This window comes from Rhinolophus ferrumequinum, chromosome 2 (genome assembly GCF_004115265.2).
Source record: "Rhinolophus ferrumequinum isolate MPI-CBG mRhiFer1 chromosome 2, mRhiFer1_v1.p, whole genome shotgun sequence".
Taxonomy (NCBI): Eukaryota; Metazoa; Chordata; class Mammalia; order Chiroptera; family Rhinolophidae; genus Rhinolophus; species Rhinolophus ferrumequinum.
In genome coordinates this window covers 72,025,984-72,048,015 of record NC_046285.1, presented here as the reverse complement: position 1 = coordinate 72,048,015, position 22,032 = coordinate 72,025,984, and the positions used below count along the sequence as shown (strand labels likewise).

General features: G+C 34.7%; 1 protein-coding gene across 1 annotated transcript in view; it reads left to right on the top strand.

Annotated features, from left to right (window-relative positions):
- The window catches only part of PRKCI (protein kinase C iota), a 52,628-nt gene that overhangs the window by 3,416 nt on the left and 27,180 nt on the right, over positions 1–22,032 (top strand). Inside the window, exons 2-4 of the mRNA XM_033088873.1 lie at positions 10,689–10,810; positions 18,537–18,626; positions 20,274–20,324. Coding sequence (XP_032944764.1) covers positions 10,689–10,810; positions 18,537–18,626; positions 20,274–20,324 — 263 coding nt within the window. The remainder of the gene's footprint in view (positions 1–10,688; positions 10,811–18,536; positions 18,627–20,273; positions 20,325–22,032) is intronic.

Sequence of the window (22,032 nt, the reverse complement as noted above, 5' to 3'; positions counted from 1 at the left end):
AAGAGAAACAAGTTTTGTTGGTTCCTGATAGATTGCCATTGTGTGTGATTATCCTTATATAAAGTTGCTTAATATTATGGGATAGAATTTAACAAATGTCTCAACTACTCATTTCTTTACATTGTAAGTGTATGGGAAATTTTGCAGAAAGCTTGTAAAAAAATGCTTTTTAAACCAAGGCTGTTGAGCAATTATAGCAACCCAGAGGATTTTTTCTGTGCAAACGTACAAATAAAAACATTAACTCCTGCACATTTGGAATGTATAGCTGGTTCAGTGAAGAAATATTTAGGCAGGATTTTTTTTTTTCACTGTTAACAAGTCTTGGCAAGACTTGTTTTTAAAAGCATTGCAAAATAATTTTAGTGATATACTTTAGTAATGGTTCTAAGGAAATACAAATAATATATTGAGTTGAGAATTGGGGGAATGTTAGTTATTGGTGCTAGAGCTTCTGACATAGCACCTAACCACAGGGCACTGATCCATAGCTTTAGCGGAGAGAAAGGGCATTGTGGCCTTGTGCTAAAAACCAAACCAAAACAGCCCTCTTAGAAATCTGAATGGGATAATATGGAGATAAATTGCTTGTTAGCTGTGAGGACTGAAGCTGAAGAGTTGAGGGAGAAGCTGGTAAGGCCAGGACCGCCCCTGTGCAGAGGGAAGGTCTGAGGACGCGGAGGAGAAAGAAGTAGCTAGCTCTCCACGGAAAAATTCTCCTCAGAGGTCCGGGATAGCTTTCAACTCCCAGCCCGCTTTTTAAGATAACTTGAGTGTCCGTTTTTCTGTGGTTGACATGAGCCTAATTAAAACATGAATTTTTAAAATTCCAGTCTTGCTTAGGCTATCACATATTACTTAAGTGTGTTTAAACTCAGTTTAATAAATATTGTTGAACACCTACGACAGGCCAGGCACTTGGTGCTGGGGTGGGTACAGAGGGTGTGGAGGTGGATTAATAGAAGGCTCTGCCCTTGAGGATGTAAGAGATTTGTAGGAGCAAAGACATGGAAGAGTTAATAAAGGTAGAGAGGTGTGTGTGTGTGCGCGTGTGCGTGTGTGTCAGTGTCACTGCAGGGATGGATACTGGAGAGAAGGGGTGAGGGAAGCCTTCCTGGAGGATGAAATGTCTGAGGCCTTTTAGAGGATAAGTAGGTTTGTTGGTGGGGGTGGTGTTGGGTGGGGCATGGTTCCAGGCCTTGCACAGCTGTGTGTTCTGTTTGGGGAATTAAAATCAGTTTAGTTGTTTAGACCCATGTGCATTCCTTATTAGTACATAAGCATGAAGTGGGCACTGATGAGAAGTGAGGTATTAAGAAGGTTCACAGGCACTAGTCTTTGAAGACTCTTGCTTCAGACTTTTTTCTTTGGTGAAGGTTTTAAGTAAGAGACAGACAGATTTTCATTTCAGACAGATCGCTCTTGGAACCAGTATGGCAATTGAATTGGTGATGGATGACACTAATTTGGAGGCTTTGGAAGTAGTCCAGGTGAGAGATTATGAGGGGGATAGAAAAGAGGACATGGATTCAGTGGCAATGAATTACAGACCGATTTCCAATGGGAAGGGGTGCGGAAATGACAACTCATTGGTGTCTTGTTTGAGAGACTAGGAAATATAGAAGAAAGAGATGTGTAGGAGAAGGTACACATCTGGATTACCTGGAACAAATAACTGACTTTTGAGCTCAAGGTGCTTTGGGGACATCAAGGTGGAAATGTCCAGAATTAACCGAACAATCACTGTGTGCTGGCTCTATATCCCAAGCACTGTGCCTAACAGCTAACCTATGTAGGAATGTGGATGAGAAGGATGATAGAAACAAAAATGCCACCAGTGGACTAATACAGATCACAGGGCAAGGAACTAAAGCTAAAAATTTAAAATACAGAAATACATAAAGTTGAAAGTTCCCCATCCCTATAGTCTTTCACCCACACCTCCTAGGGGTAGCCACTGTTAATAGTTTGGGATATTCTACGTCATATCAGTATATCTATCTGTAAGTATAGATATGTGTATATACATACACACAGACAGACCATTTTATTTTTCCAATAAATGAGTTCATAGTTTTACACACGTTTCTGCAACTTGAATTTTTTCATTTATGGTCATCTTTGTCATCATGTCAGGATAGACAGATAGATAAATGGATAGATACTTACATAGAGATAGAGTGATCTATCTTTTTCTTTATAATTGGTACATAGTGTTCCACAGTATTATTATGCCATAATGTATTTAACCTTTTTTTCTGATTTAAACACATAAAGTTGCTTCAAATCATTCTTTCAAATCATGCTGAAGGAACAGCCTTATATTTAATATATATTCTTGCAAACATGGTCAAAGATACGCCTAGTTTTAAAACTTGATGTTATCCTCCAAAAGCTTATGAATTTGCATTCTCAACGACTCTATGGATGAAGCTTTCCTTATGCTCCTATTGCATGTTATCAGTCTTTTAAATTATTGCCAATAAGATTGGCAAAAAAACGCTAACTTTTTTTTTTACAAGTATCTTTTTATACATTATTGATCATTTGTGTTGCCTTTGTGGGTTGTATATTCATGTCTTTTGCCCATTTTTCTCTTCGATTCTTTTTTTTTATTTATATATTAATTTGTTTGAAGAGACATTGATATTTTGTTTAAAAAGTTGCCAGCATTTCTGTAACTTGTTGCCTGTCTGGAGTTTTTCATTTTTATTTAATCACATCTGTCCTTTTCTTTATGGCTCTGGGTTTGTTTTCTTAGGTAGACGTGTTTCTCACCTAAAAATACTCTTATTTTTTCTGTTATTAATTGTGCAGCTTTTAAAATGATCTTTTCAATAAATCTGGCATTTGGGGGATTAGTTATTTGTGGGGTACTGATACACCTTAATTTTTTTCAAAATGTATTCTACTGATACCAGTATTGAATAGGTTGAAAAGAAAATTTTGTTACATACTGAGCTCAGATGTGCATAAGTACTTTCTATTCTTTTTCTGTTGCTTTGTGAAGAGAAATCTACTTTTACATCTACCATCATTGGTTTAATTATTGTAATATTGTAGTTAATTTTGATATATGTTATGGAAAGGCCCATTTCATTAATTCTCTATTTCCAGTTTTTCTTGGCTATTCTTGTATGTTTTCTCTTACAGATGAATTTTTTAAGGTTTTTATAGGTTCCAAAGGAAAAAAAAATCTTATTGGCATTTTGATTTAGAATTGCATTGAATTTATGGATTAATTTGAGAACTGATAGTTTTATAATAAGCCTTGCCTTACAAGTGTGTGGTATAATACCTACTTACTAAGTTATTTCATGTTTTTCAGTAAGGTTCCTGTCTCATAGGTCTTATACATTTCCTGTTAAGTTTATTCTAAGATATTTTATAATTATGTTGCTTTTATAAATGGGATCTTTTATTCTCGTAGGCTTATTATATACTATCTATTTTTGTATGTTTAAGTTGAACTGGCCACCTTTTTAGTTCTAATAACTTCTTAGTTAACTGTCTTAGAATTTATAGGTAGATAAAGACATCTTCAAATAATAGTTTTGCCTCTTCTTTTCTATGTAGCTCATTTATTTTTCTTATCTTAACCATTTGGCTAAGTTTTGCAGACAGTGTTATATTTTAGCAGTGATCAGTTATCTAATGAAATATGATCAATAGTTAGAAAAATTTCATAAATTATCTTCAAAGATACCCAGTCTTCTTTCTCCCTTTGAAGTATGTTAAAGAGCATAGAAATGAACTTTTATAATGTACCCACATATTCCAAGAACTGTAATAAGTGGCACTTATTTTTATTTAATCTTCACAATAGTATTCAGAGGTAGAGATCATTATCTCCATTTTATGGATGATAGCGTTGGGGTTTAGTAAGCAACAATACAAGGCTGAGTCTTACTCTTCAGAGAAATATTTCTTTTCCTTTTTTCTATATTGAAGCGGCTTTTTAAGATTACTTTTTGGTTTATTGTCATTCATTTTTCAGTTATTTTTTTTGAGTCAATTTTCTGTCTCCTTGATAAAGAAGATTAAAAAATGGAAGTTGCTTTATTATTTTTTATAATTAATATTTAATTTAAGGGGTGATACTGTAAGAATGTATGAATATTCTACTCCTCCAAAACCTTTCACCCAATAGTTTTTACCATCGATGGATAATCCTGCCTAAATCTACTACATTGGTGATAATAAACAGAATTTTTTTTCTGATTATACATTTAATTTAGAAGACAAGGTTATGTTGAGATAACGGAAGGGCTGAATGTGATTCTTTTTCAGGTTTATTTCTAAAAGCTATTAGCCCTAAGGAAAAACTTTAGATTCTGTATTTTAGAACATAGTAACATAATGAATGCTTGAAGCAGTTTGTCTTCTGAAATCCAACAGCAAAATTAAAAATGCTTTTTCCCCCTTTTTTAAAAATAAAATCCAGCCAAAACTATATCTAAATTTGTCATTTTGGGAATCTTTGTGGTGAAGCCAACTATAGTCTGTTGAAGACCAGTGGTAAGGTAATTTATGCTAACAGTGAAGTTAAAACCAGAAAAAAAATCTTTCTTGCATAACTTGTTTTATACCTTTAAAATGTAATATCTTTATTTTGCAGCTCATTTTTAGCTCTGGTACTATAATAAGGATCTGGTGATTGTGTAGTGTGTGAACATGATATTTTCCCAATTACTTAGAGAAGTGTTTATATAAAACTCCCTTAAATGTTTTAGTTCCTGGAACTTAAGGAGTGGCAGTTGATAAAGCATGAGTCCTTCATTGAGTCTCTTTAGGAAGAATGTACTTAACGTTGTTTAAGGATTACACAGATGTTTAAAAAATATTTATATGTTCTGATAAATATTTTTAACTCTTGAAAAGTAAGATTTCTGAAAAATCCCTGTTGTTTCTAGACATGCTTACGTATGCGTCAATTGTAACTCCATGCGGACCTTAATAAGGAAGTCATAGTTTGAGGGTGTCTGATCATACTAATTTTTTTCCCCTTGCACTCAAAAATGATAATGTCACGTTTGTTCTTTGCCAGAGAAAGTCTGTGGGAGCCTTTTTTCCTTCTAATTCTAAAATACATTCCTCCCAACCCTTACCCCCTTGTACTAGTAACCTCAGGGTATTTTGAAAGAAAAATTGATTTAAGATAAGCAGGTTCCCTTAATGTCATTAGAAGAAAAGAACTGTTTTCTGTTTTTATTTTTCAATAAAAACTTTAAATATTGAAAACAATTTTATTTATAGAAGTCATTCAAAATTTGTTTCATATTTTATTAGAGAGTAAATTTTATAATCATAACCTTTACATGGCAAAAACGTTAATAATCTATGCCATTCAGAAGGATCCAAGTACAGAGTACACCTTTCCGTCTGTAATCTTACTCCAATCCCCAGTTCTACCACCCAGAGTTAACTACTTTTGAAGTTTTGTTTTGTTTTGATCAAGATGAAAGATGAGAAATTTAGCACTTCTTTATTGCCTCCTCTCCTATTTTTACTTCTCTTGTGGTTAAACATATAATTTCAATGATACACCTTCTCCTGCTTTTCTTTTTTCTTTGTAATTGTGATAGAAACAAAACTATTAAATTTAGTTACCATCCTCACCATTTTAAAGTGTACACTTCAGTAGTGTTAACTGCATTCATATTGTAGTGCAACGTATCTCCAGAACTTTGCATTTTGCAAAACTGAAACTCTATACCTATTGAACAGCTCCCCGATACCCTCCCCCCAACACCTGGCAACTACTGTTCTACTTTCTGTTTCTATGAATTTGACTACTCTGGATACCTTATATAAGTGGAATCACATTGTATTACATTTGTCTTTTTTGACTGGCCTTTTTCACTTAGCATCTCTTTAAGATTCATTTCATGTTGTAGCGTGTGTCAGAATTTCCTTTTTAAAGCTGAATAATCCTTTGTGTTCATATATCACATTTGTTTATCCATTCGTCTTTGATGGACACTTGGGTCGCTTCCACCTTTTGGTTATTGTGAATAATGCTGCCATGAACATCGGTGTCCAAATAGCCATTGGAGTCTTTGCTTTCAGTTCTGTTGGATACATACCCAGAAGTGGACTGGCTGGATCATATGGAAATCCTGTTTTCACATTCCCACCGACAGTGCACAAGGCTCCTGTTTCTCCACCTCATTGTTAACATTTGTTATTCTGGTTTTTTTGGTAGTAGCCGTCCTAATGGGGATTAGGTGATATTTCATTATGATCTTGATTTGCTTTGTCCTAATCATTACGGATGTTGAACATCTTTTCCTAAGCTTGTTGGCCATTTGTATATCATCTTTGGAGAAATGTCTGTTCAAGTCCTTTGCCCATTTTTTACTTGGGTTATTTGCTTTTTCTTGTTCCCTGCTTTAATTTTAAAATTAATTAATTTTCGATAGAGCATTAACTCGTCACTAGGAAAAGAAACATTTTTGAATTTACACTTCCTTTCATTTTCTCCACATCTTGATTTTTTTCTTAGTAATTTTTATATTGTAAAGGTTTATAACATTATTCTATTCTTTAATTGTAATTTTTTCTTTAAAGCGATTTAAAAAGGCATTTATATTGAATGCTTATGTTAAGTGTCAATGCACTTGATAAGCCGAGTGGTGTGATTAGCTACTTGGAGAAGGAAAAGTAATCTTGGGTTAATTAAACTTCTCTTTTTAAAAGGTTCCTTTTAACTTTTTTTTGTTTGGGGCTGGTATGTTTCTTGGGTCAATTTTAACCCATCTGTTTTCAATAATCTAAGACTTTCTCATACTTTCTGGTCTGATGCTGGTACCTTTTTTGTTTTCTAAGACTTCAATAATTTGTCATTATCGAATGCCCTTAGGATGAAAGGATATAGATGTGCATTCCTTAAACCAGAAGCATCTGTGTGTTACTTTTAGAAGGTTGGATTATTTTTACTCTCTAATGAGGTTTCACTTCTATTTACAGTATTATATGAATATATAATGTTTTAAAAAAATTTAAAGCACATATAGAGTATATATGCTAGACACTATTCTAAGTGTTATAAATATTAATTCACCTAATCCATTAAATCCTTGTCATACCACATGAGATATTATTATTCCTAATTTATAGATGAGGAAATTGAGCCATGCAGAAGTTAAGTAATTCACCTAAGGTTACATAGCTGGTAAGTAAGTGATGGAGCCAGTATTCAAACCCAAGCATCCCAGCTTTAACTGTCATGGTCTTAACCATTATACTGTGGCTGCCTCTTACATGCCATTCCTTCTTTCTGGAATGCTTGTTATTTTTCACATTCCCCATGCTGTCATTAGAGTCCAACATGTGACACCTCCATTCACCTAATTTACTCACAGAATGTCCACTCTGGGCCAGATAGTGCTTCAGGTATTGGTGATACAGCAATGAGCAAAATAAAGCGCCTCTTCTCATGGATTTTACACTTAGTCTGGGGAGACAGACTTAAAATACGTGTAATTTATATATCCTGGCAGTGTATTTTCTCTAAACAAATAAAAAAATTAACTAGCTTCATGTACTATAATGTAGACTAATTTAGTCTCTAAAATAAGGATTACATTTACATATCATTAGTCAATCTCTTAAAAGGGAGATTGACTGTTCGTATCGATTATGTTTTTTTTGTCAAAAAATATCATCTGATAATAGCTATGCATTGTGTGCACGCTGCTGTGGAAAGTGGTATCTCAGATTAGCGTGCAGGAGGTTTATTCAGGAGTGCTCCTGGGATGGACAGCTGTGGAAGGGAAGGGAAAAGAAATGAAGGGAAGGAAGCAAGCTTAGGTAGGAAAACATCAAGATGCCCTGAAGTCTTAACAGAAACCTCAGTGGACCCTCCAGGGAGTTCTGAAGATGAGTTGACACTTCAGAGCTTTCCAGAGTCACATCTAGGACCTTTATACCCCCACATTGAATCAGTCATTGGTTGTGAGCAGCTCTAGGAAGGGGGTGTGACCATACTGAGGAGTCAAATCTCTGAAGGAGGCTGACAACTGGAGATTGTCTGCTGGTACAGCTCCCGTCAGTTGGTATAATAAATACTTCATTGCCAATGGTGGCTTTTGGGGGTGGGGGGGTGAGAGGGAGAAGGTCAGATTACAGCGCCCACCACTGGAGTCATTAGATTTGGATTTGAATTCATATTCTATTCTCCAATTGTGAGACTGGGGCAAATATTCCAGAGGTAAAAGTGTTTCGCTTTTTAAATCTGTGAAATAGGATTAGTGTATCTAGTTTGATGGTTAATTTGAAGATTATGTAAGATGAAGTTTGTTTAAATACCTGGAACATACTAAGTATTCCATAAATGTTTACAGGCAAAGGAAATATAAACAGTGATATTTTCTTGTCAAAAGTGCATTTTCTGGAAGATTGGTTTTTCCTAGAAAGTATTTCTTCTAAATTCAATTAAATATTTGAGTCCCAATTATGTTAATAGTTATATGAATATATTAAAAGGCCAAGAATTTTTGTCTTCCAGTTGTTTACAACTTAGTTGAGGATGCGTTATCAGTATATAATTAGTTGAATAACAAAAGATGAAACATAACATGTTGAACAGGTTTAGAAGTATAGACCATTGGACTTGTGTGATTGAAAAAGTTTTAATGGAAGTTGGTGTTGAAGTGCCTGTTAAAGGTTGATCCCCACCTTCACAAATGGCGCCTTAAACTAAGACAACATCAGGATTAAAGCTTGGATCATCAAGGTCTTATGTGTGGGGGTAAACCAGCTGTCTGTAGTGGAGTGTTTGTGTTGGGAATGGTAGGATGAAGTTGAGAAGAGCCATTACAACCAGATTCTCCAGAGTCTTAAATACCACACAGAGAGCTGGAATTACAGATTTAGGGGTCGCCTACATAGTGATAATAGTTACAACATTGGATGTGAATTAGGTTTCAGAGAGAAAGAGTGAGAGACAGAGAATGAATATGAGAGCCAGTGTAAAGAATGTCTTGTAATTGAAGGCAAAGGGAGACTTAAGTGTTCAGAATAATAGGAAGAGAACCAGGGAAACATACTGTTACCAAAGCCAGGCAAGAGGGTTCTAGGAGAAAGGGGCAGAAAGGGATGAGGTGCTTAGGAAGAGAATGATTATCAAGAAAAGGTCGTTCAGTTTTTCTGCTTGACTCTCCGCTAAACTCAATAGCCCCTAAGACTGCAGTTTTAACTCTTTACAGGTGGCTAAAATTTTTAATTTCTTCTTTACTGCTCTACATTCCAACACCCATGTTTCTTCCTAACAATGTCATTTCCTTCTTTTCATCAACATTTACTGAGTACCTATTCTGTACTACGCACTGCGTTTGGCCGCTAGGAATATAATGAACAAGACAAAAGCCCTACTTTCACTGAGCTTACATTCTAGCAGGGGTAGGTGGTGGGCTATAAACACTGGTTTGTCTGCCAAGTGGTAGAACAGATAGGTCAGAGAGGTAGCCAGGGCCGGTTCACACAGGGTCTTATAGACTGCTAGGGACTTCGGATTTTACATGAGAGACGAAAGGTTGAAAAGGTTAAAACAGGAAAGACATGAACATCGGTTTTGTAAAACCTTTAGAGCAGGGGTGTCCAAACTGCGGCCCGCGGGCCAACTGCGCCCACGATCCATTGTTAATTGGCCCGCAGCAAATTCCAAAAATACATTTAGTTTACTTAAATAAACCAGGTGAGGCAATGCGTACTTCACCTCGAGTGAGTGGCCCGGCTGTTTGTGTATTTTATCGCATATGGCCGTTGGTGAAAAACGTTGAAAAAAGTTTGGATACCCCTGCTTTAGAGTCTGACACATAGAGATCATTATAAAGTGTTTGTTAAATTAGAGTCATCTGTTTATTTGACCTACTTTTGGAAGGATGTCTGTGGCAAGCTACTGTGTGATTAGATCATAGGGAGCCTTCTCATAGCTCCTTGGAGGAAACCCCAGGCTTCTGCTCTAAAACATTTTGTCGCAGTTTTAAGTTTTATAGTGAATAGCTCCTAGGTGGACTTGTTTAAATACAGTTGCTTACACATTTATGTCTATTCCTGTGTTTTGGGGGTTATCTACCTCAAAATATGAATCATTTTAAAAGCAGTTTTGGCAAATGGGAATTCTTTTTGGAAAAGGTGAAAATGAAGGTGTGAGATCTAAAAAGCATCCCATACAAAGAATGGTTGACAGTCTCATGGGTGGTAATCTGTGGAAGTTAGGGCTGGTGAAGAGGGCATGGCAGATCCTTGTCAAATTGTTGAAGGCCCATCTCTTGGACAAAGGGTAGATTTTTTGTGGAGGGGAGACCTGGGACTAGTGATTGGAACAGTTTTCCATTAAATATAAGGCAGAAGCTTATCAATAATAGAGCTATTCATCTGTGGAGTGCAATGCTTTACAAAAGAGTCATCTTCTGATAACTACTATTGAAGCGAAGGTGGCACTACCATCAGAGCACTTAGGGTGGACTTGCTGAGTGAGGAGGGGGAATTGAATTAAGGGGTTTCACAAATCCACTATTTCTTTAAAGCTTTATTTAACGTGGATTTTTTTTGACACTGGAAGCAACACGTGTTGATGCACGCACAAAATAGCTGAAGTCCATCAAATTGTCAGGCATTCAGTCATGTGTAGAGCATTATTAGTTTTAGTCACTGTCAAACTTACAATTCCCTTTCTTTTTCAGGGATATCATGATAACACATTTTGAACCATCAATCTCCTTTGAGGGCCTTTGCAATGAGGTTCGGGACATGTGTTCTTTTGACAATGAACAGCTCTTCACCATGAAATGGATAGATGAAGAAGGTGAGTGGTGAAGAGTGGACTGCTGTGGAAGTGTTCAATTTAAGATGCTATTTCGTCATTTGTTTTTAAAATATAATAAAAATCCTAATTAAGGGAGGAAAGGTATATTAGAAATTTGATGCCATTCTTATTTTTCTTCAAGTATTTAAATTGAAAGAGTACAATCTCTGTTTCGCCCTTTCTACCCTAAAATAGAGTGAAATTAACATGACTTTTCCCCAGCACTAGTAACCATCTCATTTTTTAAAGATATTTTTTAAAGTTTCTCTAAAGTAACCTATGTTCACTATTTTGGGGGAAAAAATGTAGTAACAGAACTTTAAAACGAAGTCTTTTGTTTGCTCTTTCTCTTCTCTTTCACCAATCCCAGTCCTAAGAGAGGAAACCACTGGTAACAGCTTATATAGTCTAGAAATTTTCAATACATATACAAACATTCTTGCTTCCATATGTTATTTATGACAAGCACAGAAAAGAATTATATACAAACTGTTAAGCAATATATTCCTTTTACATTGTATGTTGGACATTTTTTCATTTCAAGGTGTATCGATTTGCATCATTACCTTTTTTTAACACTGCATAGTATTCCATAGTGTAGATATTTCATGATTGATTGATTTATGTAATCCCTTATTGATGTACATTTGGACTATCTCCAGTTTTACACTACTATGAACAGAATATAATGAACATTTTTATGTGTAATCTTGTGCTATTGTACGGGACTCTGTTGAGCAAATTCACAGAACGTGCACATCATTAATTTGGTAGCTAGTGACAATTTGCTGTCAAAAAAAGTTAAACCAACTTATGGTACAACTACATTGAATGAGAACATCTCTTCACTTTTGCCCTCACCATCCTCAGGTGTTACGAGTCCTTGACATTTTTTGAAATCTAATGAGTGAAATGCTAGCTTGGTATTTTTTATATTTTGTATTATTTAAGAGAAAGACTGCATATCTTTATTTATTCAACCACTTTTTGACCTATCACAAGGTTAGTTTACGTATTTTTAATTATAAATGGTGTAGGTGTCTCACATTATGTCTTTAGCCTGAAAATGAGGCTATTAAGCATAGTGCATAGAATATAGTTGGCATCAGTAACTGCATCTCATCATGAACTGATTTATTTTCATTTTAATCCTGATCATTTCATGCTATTTATTTGCCATTTAAGGTTTTTGCAATCAGTGGTTTTCCAACTAGAGTGCACATAGGAGTCACTAGATAATTCATTTTATTGAAAGAAATTGGTTTAGAGACATTCCACTAAAAAATGTTATAGTACTGTTATATTTTGTATTATCTTTGCCTGGAGAATTCTGTTCCCAGATTGTCACATGGCTGTCTCTTGTCATTCAGGTGTTAACTGAAACGTCACATCCTCCAAAGCTTTCACCCCATTCACTTTATATCTTACTTGCACGGTAGAATGTAAGCTCCTTGAGAGCAGAAATCTTGTCTTTCACCAGGGACCTCCAGTGCTTGAAGCAGTACTCAATAATAGTATGCACAAAAATACTGTGAATTGTACAAAAGGCTAATAGCAAGCCTTTCCACAAAATAGTTTTTTTAATGTCTGTTATTGAAGATTTAAGTATTGGCAGTTGTGGTTTATTCTGTTTTTTCTTAACAATAGCATATTTTAATTAACGATTCACATAATAAATTAAATTAATTATCTGATGAAACAGTCATATCTTTTTATAATGTAATTCCTGGTTCTTTCCCTTTAAGTAGCTATTAAGTGTCCTAATTTTCTGGGTGAAAACAAAACTGTAGCCTTTGCCTCATTTAAGTAAAATGTTAAACTTTCCATTAAAGTCTGTTGATTCCCATGTGATCCTTCTTACCTTGGTTAATTCTGATACCAGCCTTTTCTTAATTTTAGACAGTAGTAATTATTTTTAAGTTCCTTACAATTATTTTTTTCAGTTGTAATTTTGTCACCTTTATTTTTAGCCATATAGACATTAAGGCATGCTTATCTGGAGAAAAAATTTTCTCTAGAATCGGAAGACAACTGTAATTTCAATTCTCTGGTTTATGAGAAACACTATTCTAGAAGCTAAACATGTAATTGTGGGATTTTTATATTAGAGCAAATAAGGATCATAAGCTTACTTCATTCCTTTAAACAGATTTCATGACCACCGCCCTTTTTCTTGTGTTCAAAACCAGTTCTACTGATTTATTTTGATGTGCATGTGGAAAAACTGGTTTGCTTAATGTAACTAAAGATTTTAGAGTGAATAGTAATTTTGTAGCAATCATATTCCCCTATTTACAACCTAATAGTATTTTCTGAATTTCTGTTTTACAAATTTCTAATTTTTTGGGGGTCTGATTACCTGGTTTAGATTTAACCATGTTCCTTTTCTGTCATTTCTCTTCTGCTATAAAGTAGCCTTTGGATCTTTTGTTTCTTATTAAATTTTTTATTAAGAATAGTACATGTTTTTTACAAAAATAATTGATTTTATTTGAAGGAAAAAAATATCTCTGGGAATCCTCAGATCCCCAGCAATAGCTGCTATAAAGAAACTGATGATGTCTTTTTCTATGAATATACAACTAGAAGGACAGGGTAACAGTTTTTTCCTTAAAAATAGACTGATGTTGTACAGGCTGTTATTTAATCTGCTTTATCACTTAACGTCTTGTGGACATTTTTCTATATCAGTGCATGTAGATTGTCTTGTTCCTTTTATATGTTGTGTGGTGTCATGTAACATGGTTGTACCCTAATTTATTTAACAAATTCCCCTTTGATGGATATTTGGATTGTTTGCAGTTTATCAAAAATATTGATGCAGAGAATACCTTTGTGTGTGTATTTTTTTGGCCATCTGTACTGTATTATCTGGAAGGTAAATTCCCTGAAATGAAATGTATCTGATGATAGGTGGTACCAAATTGACCTCCAAAAATACTGTATCTTTTGTTATATTTTCACCAATAGCACATGTGAATTATTTTTTTTTTTACATTCTGTAAAAGTCTGAGAGAAAAAATTGATAGTGTATGTAATTTGCAGATAGTGGGAGAAGGTATTATTTAGATATAGTTCTTTAATTCATGTCCTGTTGGTTTCAATAAGTGAGATTCATGGAAATTTAAGGTGACCATAAGCCTTCTTTGACATAAAGAGTATGGAGTGTTTCTGAATTCTGGGAGGTTAACCTTCTTCCTGACTTGTGTTATAAAATCTGATATGTTATAGGGGGGCAAATTGAGTGCTAATATGTGACAAAGCCATACGTAGGATGGTAAGAAACATACTTCTCTTATGTGATCTTTTCCAAACATCTGTAGTCTGATGTAATTTTAGTTGGTGTGTTACGAACTAAAGTAGCCAATCATTCTTCATACTTTTTCTTTATCCCCCAACACTATGTACTAACCATGGTAATCATGTCAGAAGAAACAGAAGGGGAAAACTTTTTGACTGAATGTATGTGTATTCAGCATTATTTCAGTTGCTTAAATAGCAGCATTATGGCTCGAAACCTGAAAATTTAAAAATGAAAATCAACATCAATAAGAAAAAAAATCTAAGTACCTCTGAGCAGTTCTCATTTTATAACTGGTATTTTTTTTCTGCTTGGAGAACTTCCTTTAACATGTCTTGTGGTGGAGGTTTGCTGGTGATGATTTCTTTCAGCTTTTTCATGTCTTTATTTCACCTTTTTTTAAAAATGGCTTTATTGAGGTATAATTGACATACAACAAATGATACATATTGAAAGTATACAATTTGATGAGTTTTGACACTCAGGGAACCATCACCACAATCAAGATAGAGAACATATCCGTTACTCCCAAAGTTTCCTTGTGCTTTATAATTCCCTCCATCCCAGGCAACTACTGATTTGCTGTCACTGTAGATTAGTTTGCATTTTCTAGAGTTTTATAGGAATGGAATCATATAGCACGTTCTCTCTCTCTTTTTGGTCTTGCTTCTTTTATTCATCATAATTATTGATATATGCGTTGTGTGTATTGGTTTATTTCTTTTTATTGTTGAGTGGTATTTCATTGTGGATGTACCACAATTTGTTAATCATTCATCTGTTGATGGACATTGAGGTTGTTTCCAGTTTGGGGCTATTACAAATAAAAGTGCTATGGTATTCACGTACAAGTCTTCGTATGGATATATGTATAAGGGGTGCCATTTCAGGGGTGCCAAAGGAATACACATTTTAAGAGATGTCGTCTTAAAATGTGTATACATTTTTTTGTCACCCTCTGTATTATAGAAGTAGAACATATAGCATATGCTTGGGGTTTTTTAAAATATAAAATAGGAAAAGAAAAATTTGGAAAAGGTGAGGTGGGGTGCTGCATCCCAGGCACATTCTCAGGCAGATGGTTTTTAGGAAGGAGTTTATATGGAAGTAAAGGATCTGGAAATTGATACTTTTTTAAAACTCTCTATATGTGGTGGTCCCTGGAAAGTCTTTGTGCACGCCCAGACACAAGAGTACCCCATGTAGAAGACAACTGATTTAGAAGACAACAAGTACTTCTCTGAGTTCTGACCTCTGCCCTTCCGCTGTGCTGCAGACATTCTGCCTAGTCATTTCTGGCCACTACCATTTATACGGCTGTGTAGGCTGTGTAGATGCCTGAGAGGCAAAGGGATTGGGCTGGGGCCCACCTGGGAGAAACCCCTTGCAGTGGTGTGGTGGGGGTGGGTGGAGAGGTGAGGCAAGAGCCGCCACAGGAGCCTGATGGGACACCAGGGCTCCCAGATTCCAGCTTACGCTCTGGTTTCTGGGAAGGTCCTCGTTGTCTCCCTATCTCCAATTGCATTGTATTCCTTCCCTCTCTAAGAGGCAACTATCATCATAGGGTAAATTTATAATCCAAACTATTCTCTCACTCTCATCCTTTCATCCCCAGCCAACCACTGATCTGCTTTCTGTCATTATTCCATGTATATAAATGGCGAAGTGTAGTGTTTTTATGTGCTTTTAAATTCATATAACTGGCATTATTCACATAATTCTGAAAGTTCCTTTTTTTCACTGGGGATTATGTTTTGAGTTCTATTCATGTGAAATAAGAATTAGTATACTCCCTTTAATATTTTTTTGTTGTGGTGGTAACATACTTACAAGTAGAATCATACTCATACAACATTTGCCTTTTTGTGACTGGCTTATTTCTTTTAGAATAATGGCTTTAAGGGCCATCCACGTTGTAGCATGTGTCAGAATTTACTTTTGAAGGCTGAATATTCCTTTGTATGTAGATACTGCATTTTGTTTATCCATTTATCTGTCGATGGATGCTTGGGTTGCTTCTGTGTTTTGGTGATTGTGAATAATGGTGCCATGAACAGGGGTGTACAAATATCTGTTGGAATCTCTGCTTTCAATTCTTTTGGATATATATGCAGAAGTGGACTTGCTGATCATATAGAAATTCTATTTTAACATTCCCACCAACAGTGCACTAGAGTTCCAATTTTTCAATGTCTTCACCGACACTTATTTTCTGTTTTTTTCAATAATAGCCATCCTTATAGGTATGAAGTGGTATTTCATTGATTTGCATTTTCCTAATGATTAGTGATATTGAGCATCTTTTCATGTGCTTACTGGCCCTTTTCATATCTTTGGAGAAGAAATGTCCTTTGCTCTTTATTTAATTTTTTTGTCATCATTTTTGATGAGTTGTAGGAATTCTTTATGTATTCCGGCTATTAATCCCTTATCAGATACATGATTTGCAAATATGTTCTCCCATGGGTTAACTTTTCACTGTGTTGATAGTGTCCTTTGATGTACAGAAGTTTTTAATTTTGACACATACTAATTTATCAGTTTTTTTCTTACCTGTGCTTTTGGTGTCATCTCCAGGAAATCATGGCCAAATTCAGTGTCCTGAAGCTTTTTCCCTATGTTTTCTTCCAGGAGTTTCATAGTTTTTGCTCTTACGTTTAGGTCTTTGATCTGTTTTGAGTTAATTTGTGCTTATGGTATAAGATAAAGGTTTAATTTCATTCTTTTGCACATGGTTATGTTTGGATATTTTATAGTGAGTTTTTATTAGTTTTTATAGGTTTATATAATGATATTGTGATTATATTAAGGAATTTTTATCTAGAGTTACAGGGCTATGCTCACAATGATCTGGTGGAGGAAAATCAGTGAGTGGGTATGCAGGTGACACAAGATTTTGTAACATGTTTGAAAACTTCCAAAATAAAAAAAGGAAGAATTGGTAAACTAGGAAAAATGGTGTTTTAGAAACGTTTACACAGTTTCTATAATCAGTGGGCAACTTTGTTACATGCTACGAAGAAGTCAGCTAGACTAAAGGCAGAAAAGATGCCACTGATTTCAGCAGCTGTTTTAGTTGAGTGTTTGGACTAAAACCTGATAGCAGAATTTTGAGAAATACATGGAAGATAGGCATATGGAGAAAGCAGGGTGGGATCACTTTTGATATTAAAAAACTTATTTCTAATATGTCTAATAGGTTATAAATCTTTTAGGTGATTTAAAAAGTACAGAAGTATGAAGCAAAAAATCAAGGACCCTCTGTCCCTTTTTCTTTCTCATCTCACTCGCTCCTTCCAGTTTGAGTCTACAATTTACTCTTGAGATGTGTGGCTACTGAATGAATACAATGACCACTTGAGCAGGAGAGAGATTTTTGAGAGAGAAACTCAAACATGCCTTTGCCTGAGAAGAGCTAGTGGAAGGAAAGCAAAAATGAAAATGAAACTGAGGACTCATGGAATAATAGAAGATAGAGAAGATGGAAGGAAGCAGGGATTCAGTGGCCACGTTGGAGAAAAGAATAGAGGCACTCATTTCTCTGAGACAACAGGAAAGGAGATGACTTCATTTTTCTCAAATAGTAGACCAAGTTCTCTGTGGAGAATGGTTGAGGTTTGAACAAGGTTGGTGGCATGTAGTGGGGGGTAACATTTGGTGTAACCACAGGAATGAGCAAAAGAATGGAGTTGTGGAGGACACAGCTCAGGCTCTAGCTATGTTCAAAATAACTTTCATTGAGGAATGCCATCCTCCTGAGAGATGTGTCATCTCACTGATTGCCAAGGATGAGTCAGTGCTTTGGCTGGTTGACTAAGCGAGGGATTTCTTCCTTTCTCTCTCTGTGTGTAAGTTTACTAAACTATACATTTATATTGAAAAGAAGCTCAAATAGGACTAGCTCTTCAATCCAGAGTACTTTATTCGCCATGCTTCCTCTCCGTGAGTCTCTTGAACAGGCTCTCAGGTGAAGGGAGAATTTGACAAAATGGTTACATGGAGATCTCTAACAGACTATATTGTGGCAATGGAACTACTTTCACTTCCTCTGTTAAAGAAACAGGTCACAGAAAGCTTGTCCCTGGCCATTAGTCATATTGCAGTGACAGTCGAAAATGTGGTCAATGATAGATTGTGTTTGCTATATTTTGAATACATACATTATTGAGAATTATGATTTTATATGTGTAAAATTTAGTATCTGTGAACCCCATAATATTTTGTAGAAATAGAAATGGAAATTATATTGCCTACTTTAGAAAATAGAGTTGTCTAAATAAATATCTCAAGATTTGTTTTTGTCAGATATTTCTCTATGTGTATATGTATGTAATTTTTTTCTCAAGCTTTTATGTAATGGAAATTGTTTACTAACCATCACGTTTAGAGGATTTTAAAAGTGAGCTTTACTTTTATGTTTTGTAGGAGACCCGTGTACAGTATCATCTCAGTTGGAGTTAGAAGAAGCCTTTAGGCTTTATGAGCTGAACAAGGATTCTGAACTCTTGATTCACGGTAAAGGAGCAGTCATTTATTATTTTGTGAAGTAACCCTATACTCTTGACCATTGTAAAATATAATCGTGATGTCATTCTCTTAATTTCTATCGCTCGTCACTATGTAATTGTCCTTACTCAGTAGTTTTTCAATTGCTAGAGAAGATAAAATCAATCAGCTTCTTATAATCTTAGGAAATTTGTTACTTGTATATGCCTTCTTGGATATTAAATTGTGATCATTGCTCAGTGTTTCACAGCAGAGTTTAGGATAGAATTTCAGAATCGAAAGCCTAGTTGAACCTAAGTCATCCCCATGCAGTTTTGCAATGTATGCAAATAATGAGCTCCAAAGGTAAGGTACCTTCAATGTACTTTCTTTTGTTGAAGGGGTTAACAGTGAAACTATTTACAGAATTATTATAGACATTAGTGTGTTAAAGGTCCACAAGCCTGAGAGGGGGACAATAGTATAGAAGGAGAAAACCTAAACTCAGCCATCATGTAACTTGCACAGTGTAGGTCTGGGTTGTAAATTTAGGTATTCCGATTTAATCTGGTTCTTTTCATTTTACCATGCTGCCCCTCAAATTTTTATGCCTTGTAGAACCCGCTTAATGGATTGCATTTAATTGCAGTGCTTTGGCAATATTTTATGTAACATTTTTCGAAGCTTTATGAGACCAGACCTAGGGAACTCTTTAAAACTTGAAACAGATATAAATATTCCCTCAGTATAATGAATCATTTCAATACCTCCTTATAACTCCCTGTACTTTTCTATACAGTGTGTTTTTTTAAAAAACAACAATTTCATTTTTTTTCTACCTTTACAATTTGACATAGTGACTCCCAAGGGATCAGTAATCCAGCAGAACTTTACAAGTCTTCCGTTTTGGGGGTCATCTCTTTCTAGAATAAAACTACAATGACTGCTCCATAGTAGTACTAAACCGTTTCTTTTAAATTTTATTGCTTTTTGTACCTATATTGCAGTTCTGTTTTCAGAAGTTAGCTTATATTTCAACTTTTAAAAATGTATTAGGAACTGTGCTTCCCATGCTCCGTGCTCTTGTAGAGAGTCCTTTTGTACATGTCCTTTTGTACATCACAGACTACAGATAGTTGACTAGATATTCATAAACATACTATTTCTTTATAAAAATGGTCTGAATTCGCTTGTTTGTAAATATATAGTTCCTAAGATAAAACTTACATTTTGGAATTGGGTACTGTTTCTGGTGTTAATTTATTACTAAGTTTAGTATACATCTTTTAAAAACGATAATGGTTTATGTTCATATTTGTATACATTCTTATAATTTAATTCTTCATTGCAATAAACTTGTCACTACAACAAGGATTTAATTTAAGTAAATAGTACCAATGACTTCTCTAAAGACAAAAAAGACATAACGGGCTAGAATGAGTAATTTGAGCCTCTAATGCCTTATTTATGTTCACGTTCATAAAAATTCCTTTAAATAGCCTTGGTAAAATGGATCTTTTTAAAAAATAATACTGATCATATCGTATGCTAAGTATCTTGTGTCAAGAGAGGGTCAGGTTGAAATTTGGGTCAATTTTTTTGATATTTGAGTTTAAAATTCTATTTAGTTTGCATGTTTTAAATATGCTATATTAATTTTAGTTTATTTCTTTTTAGTATTTCCTTGTGTACCAGAACGTCCTGGAATGCCCTGTCCAGGAGAAGATAGTGAGTGTTTATATACTTGATACTTTTTAATAAAGTTATTTATCATATAATGGCACAAGTGAAAGGAAATCAGAAATGGAACTTTTAATTCATTTGATTTCTTTTCCATGTTTTATTCTAAGTTAGCATATGTTAGCAACTGCCTAAACTCTACTTTGCCAGATCAAAATCAGGCAGTTCTTATTTACAACTTACTGACATAATTGTCTATTATGTATTTTAAAGGAAAATTAAGTTAATTTTAAGACATGTGTCTTCCTGGTTTTTAATTTTGGAAATTTTCAAACCTAAAGAGAAGTTGAAACAACATTGAAAACAAAGATACCCATATATCCTTTGCCTAGATTCACCAATTTTTAGTATTTTCTGTTTGCTTTCACTCTATATCTGTATGTGTGCACTCATATGCATGCATGTGTATACATAACAAACACACTTGTTTTATTTTTATTTTATTTTTTTTGCTGTGCTGTTTGAGGGAAAGTAACTGTTATGACACTTCACCTCTAAATACTTCAGTGTGCATCCTTAGGAATTGTTACAGGATTTTCTTTTGAATGTCTATGTAAGCTAGTGGTTACCATTAATGAATGAACTGAAAGAGTCAAACAGCTATTTGGTTTGATGTAATTTAAATATGAAACTTACGGATGATCATAAGTTACTGCTTTTGATATACGGTATAATAGTTGTGGATATTAAGCAAATCATTTTCATTTGTAGTTTCTGCACATATCCACGATGTTGGAAGGAATTGTGGTAAATGTTTTGCTTTGAATTAAGTGAAAGAGTTCTACACTTTTAATTCTGTGGTTCTTCACACACCTTGGTGAAAAGGAAAAATTAAAGAACTGTGGGTTTGTCTATAGAGTTGAATGGGGGCCATGTGCTATATAGGAAGATGGGGAAATACAAGGACTAGGAGAACTCTGAAGCAGTAGCGAAAACTTTAGGTTTGGATTCAGCGAGGAGTATTTTGCTGGCATTCCAATGGCAGATGGATTAAAGTCAGTGTAGGCTGCCTTCACAGAGCTGTTGGAGAAGCAGCTATTCTCTCTTCGGCCAAGTCAAAGTTTTGAAAGACTTGCCATTGTAGCAGATATTGGCTCAAGTCCCGTCTCCAAATCTATCATGAGTCTGTAGCACACTTCCCAGGTAAAATATTATTTCCTAATTTTTCACTATATTTCATGCTCACTTTCCCTCTATAAAAATTGCTGGTGGAGATTTCTTTCCCCAGTATGATAAATATTACTAAACTAGAGCATGGAAGAAAATTAATAACCATGAATGTGGTCTGGGCTCTTTTAAGTCCTAGGCAACATTAACACATTTAAATTTAAGATACATCAAGTTGTAGTTCATGAAAGCTTCTGAAATAGGATGTTCTTTTAGGTTAACAGTACCTTTCTGCTTTGTTCACTCCTAACAGAATAAATAATTAAAAATAAAAGCATCTATGTTTAGTTCTGTATTATACTATCTTAAGATTTATAATTTAGAGCATTTCAACTATTCTTTTCGATTTTCATTTTGAGTAGCAAACCCAGTGCTACATTTGCTTTAACATGAGTTTAGAAACCTAATTGGAATCTTTCCACAGTATTAACTATTACTGTGGAATATTACTATTAATGACTAATAGACTATATATATATACACATAGATATAGATATAGATACATGTATATGTATGTGTGTGTGTGATT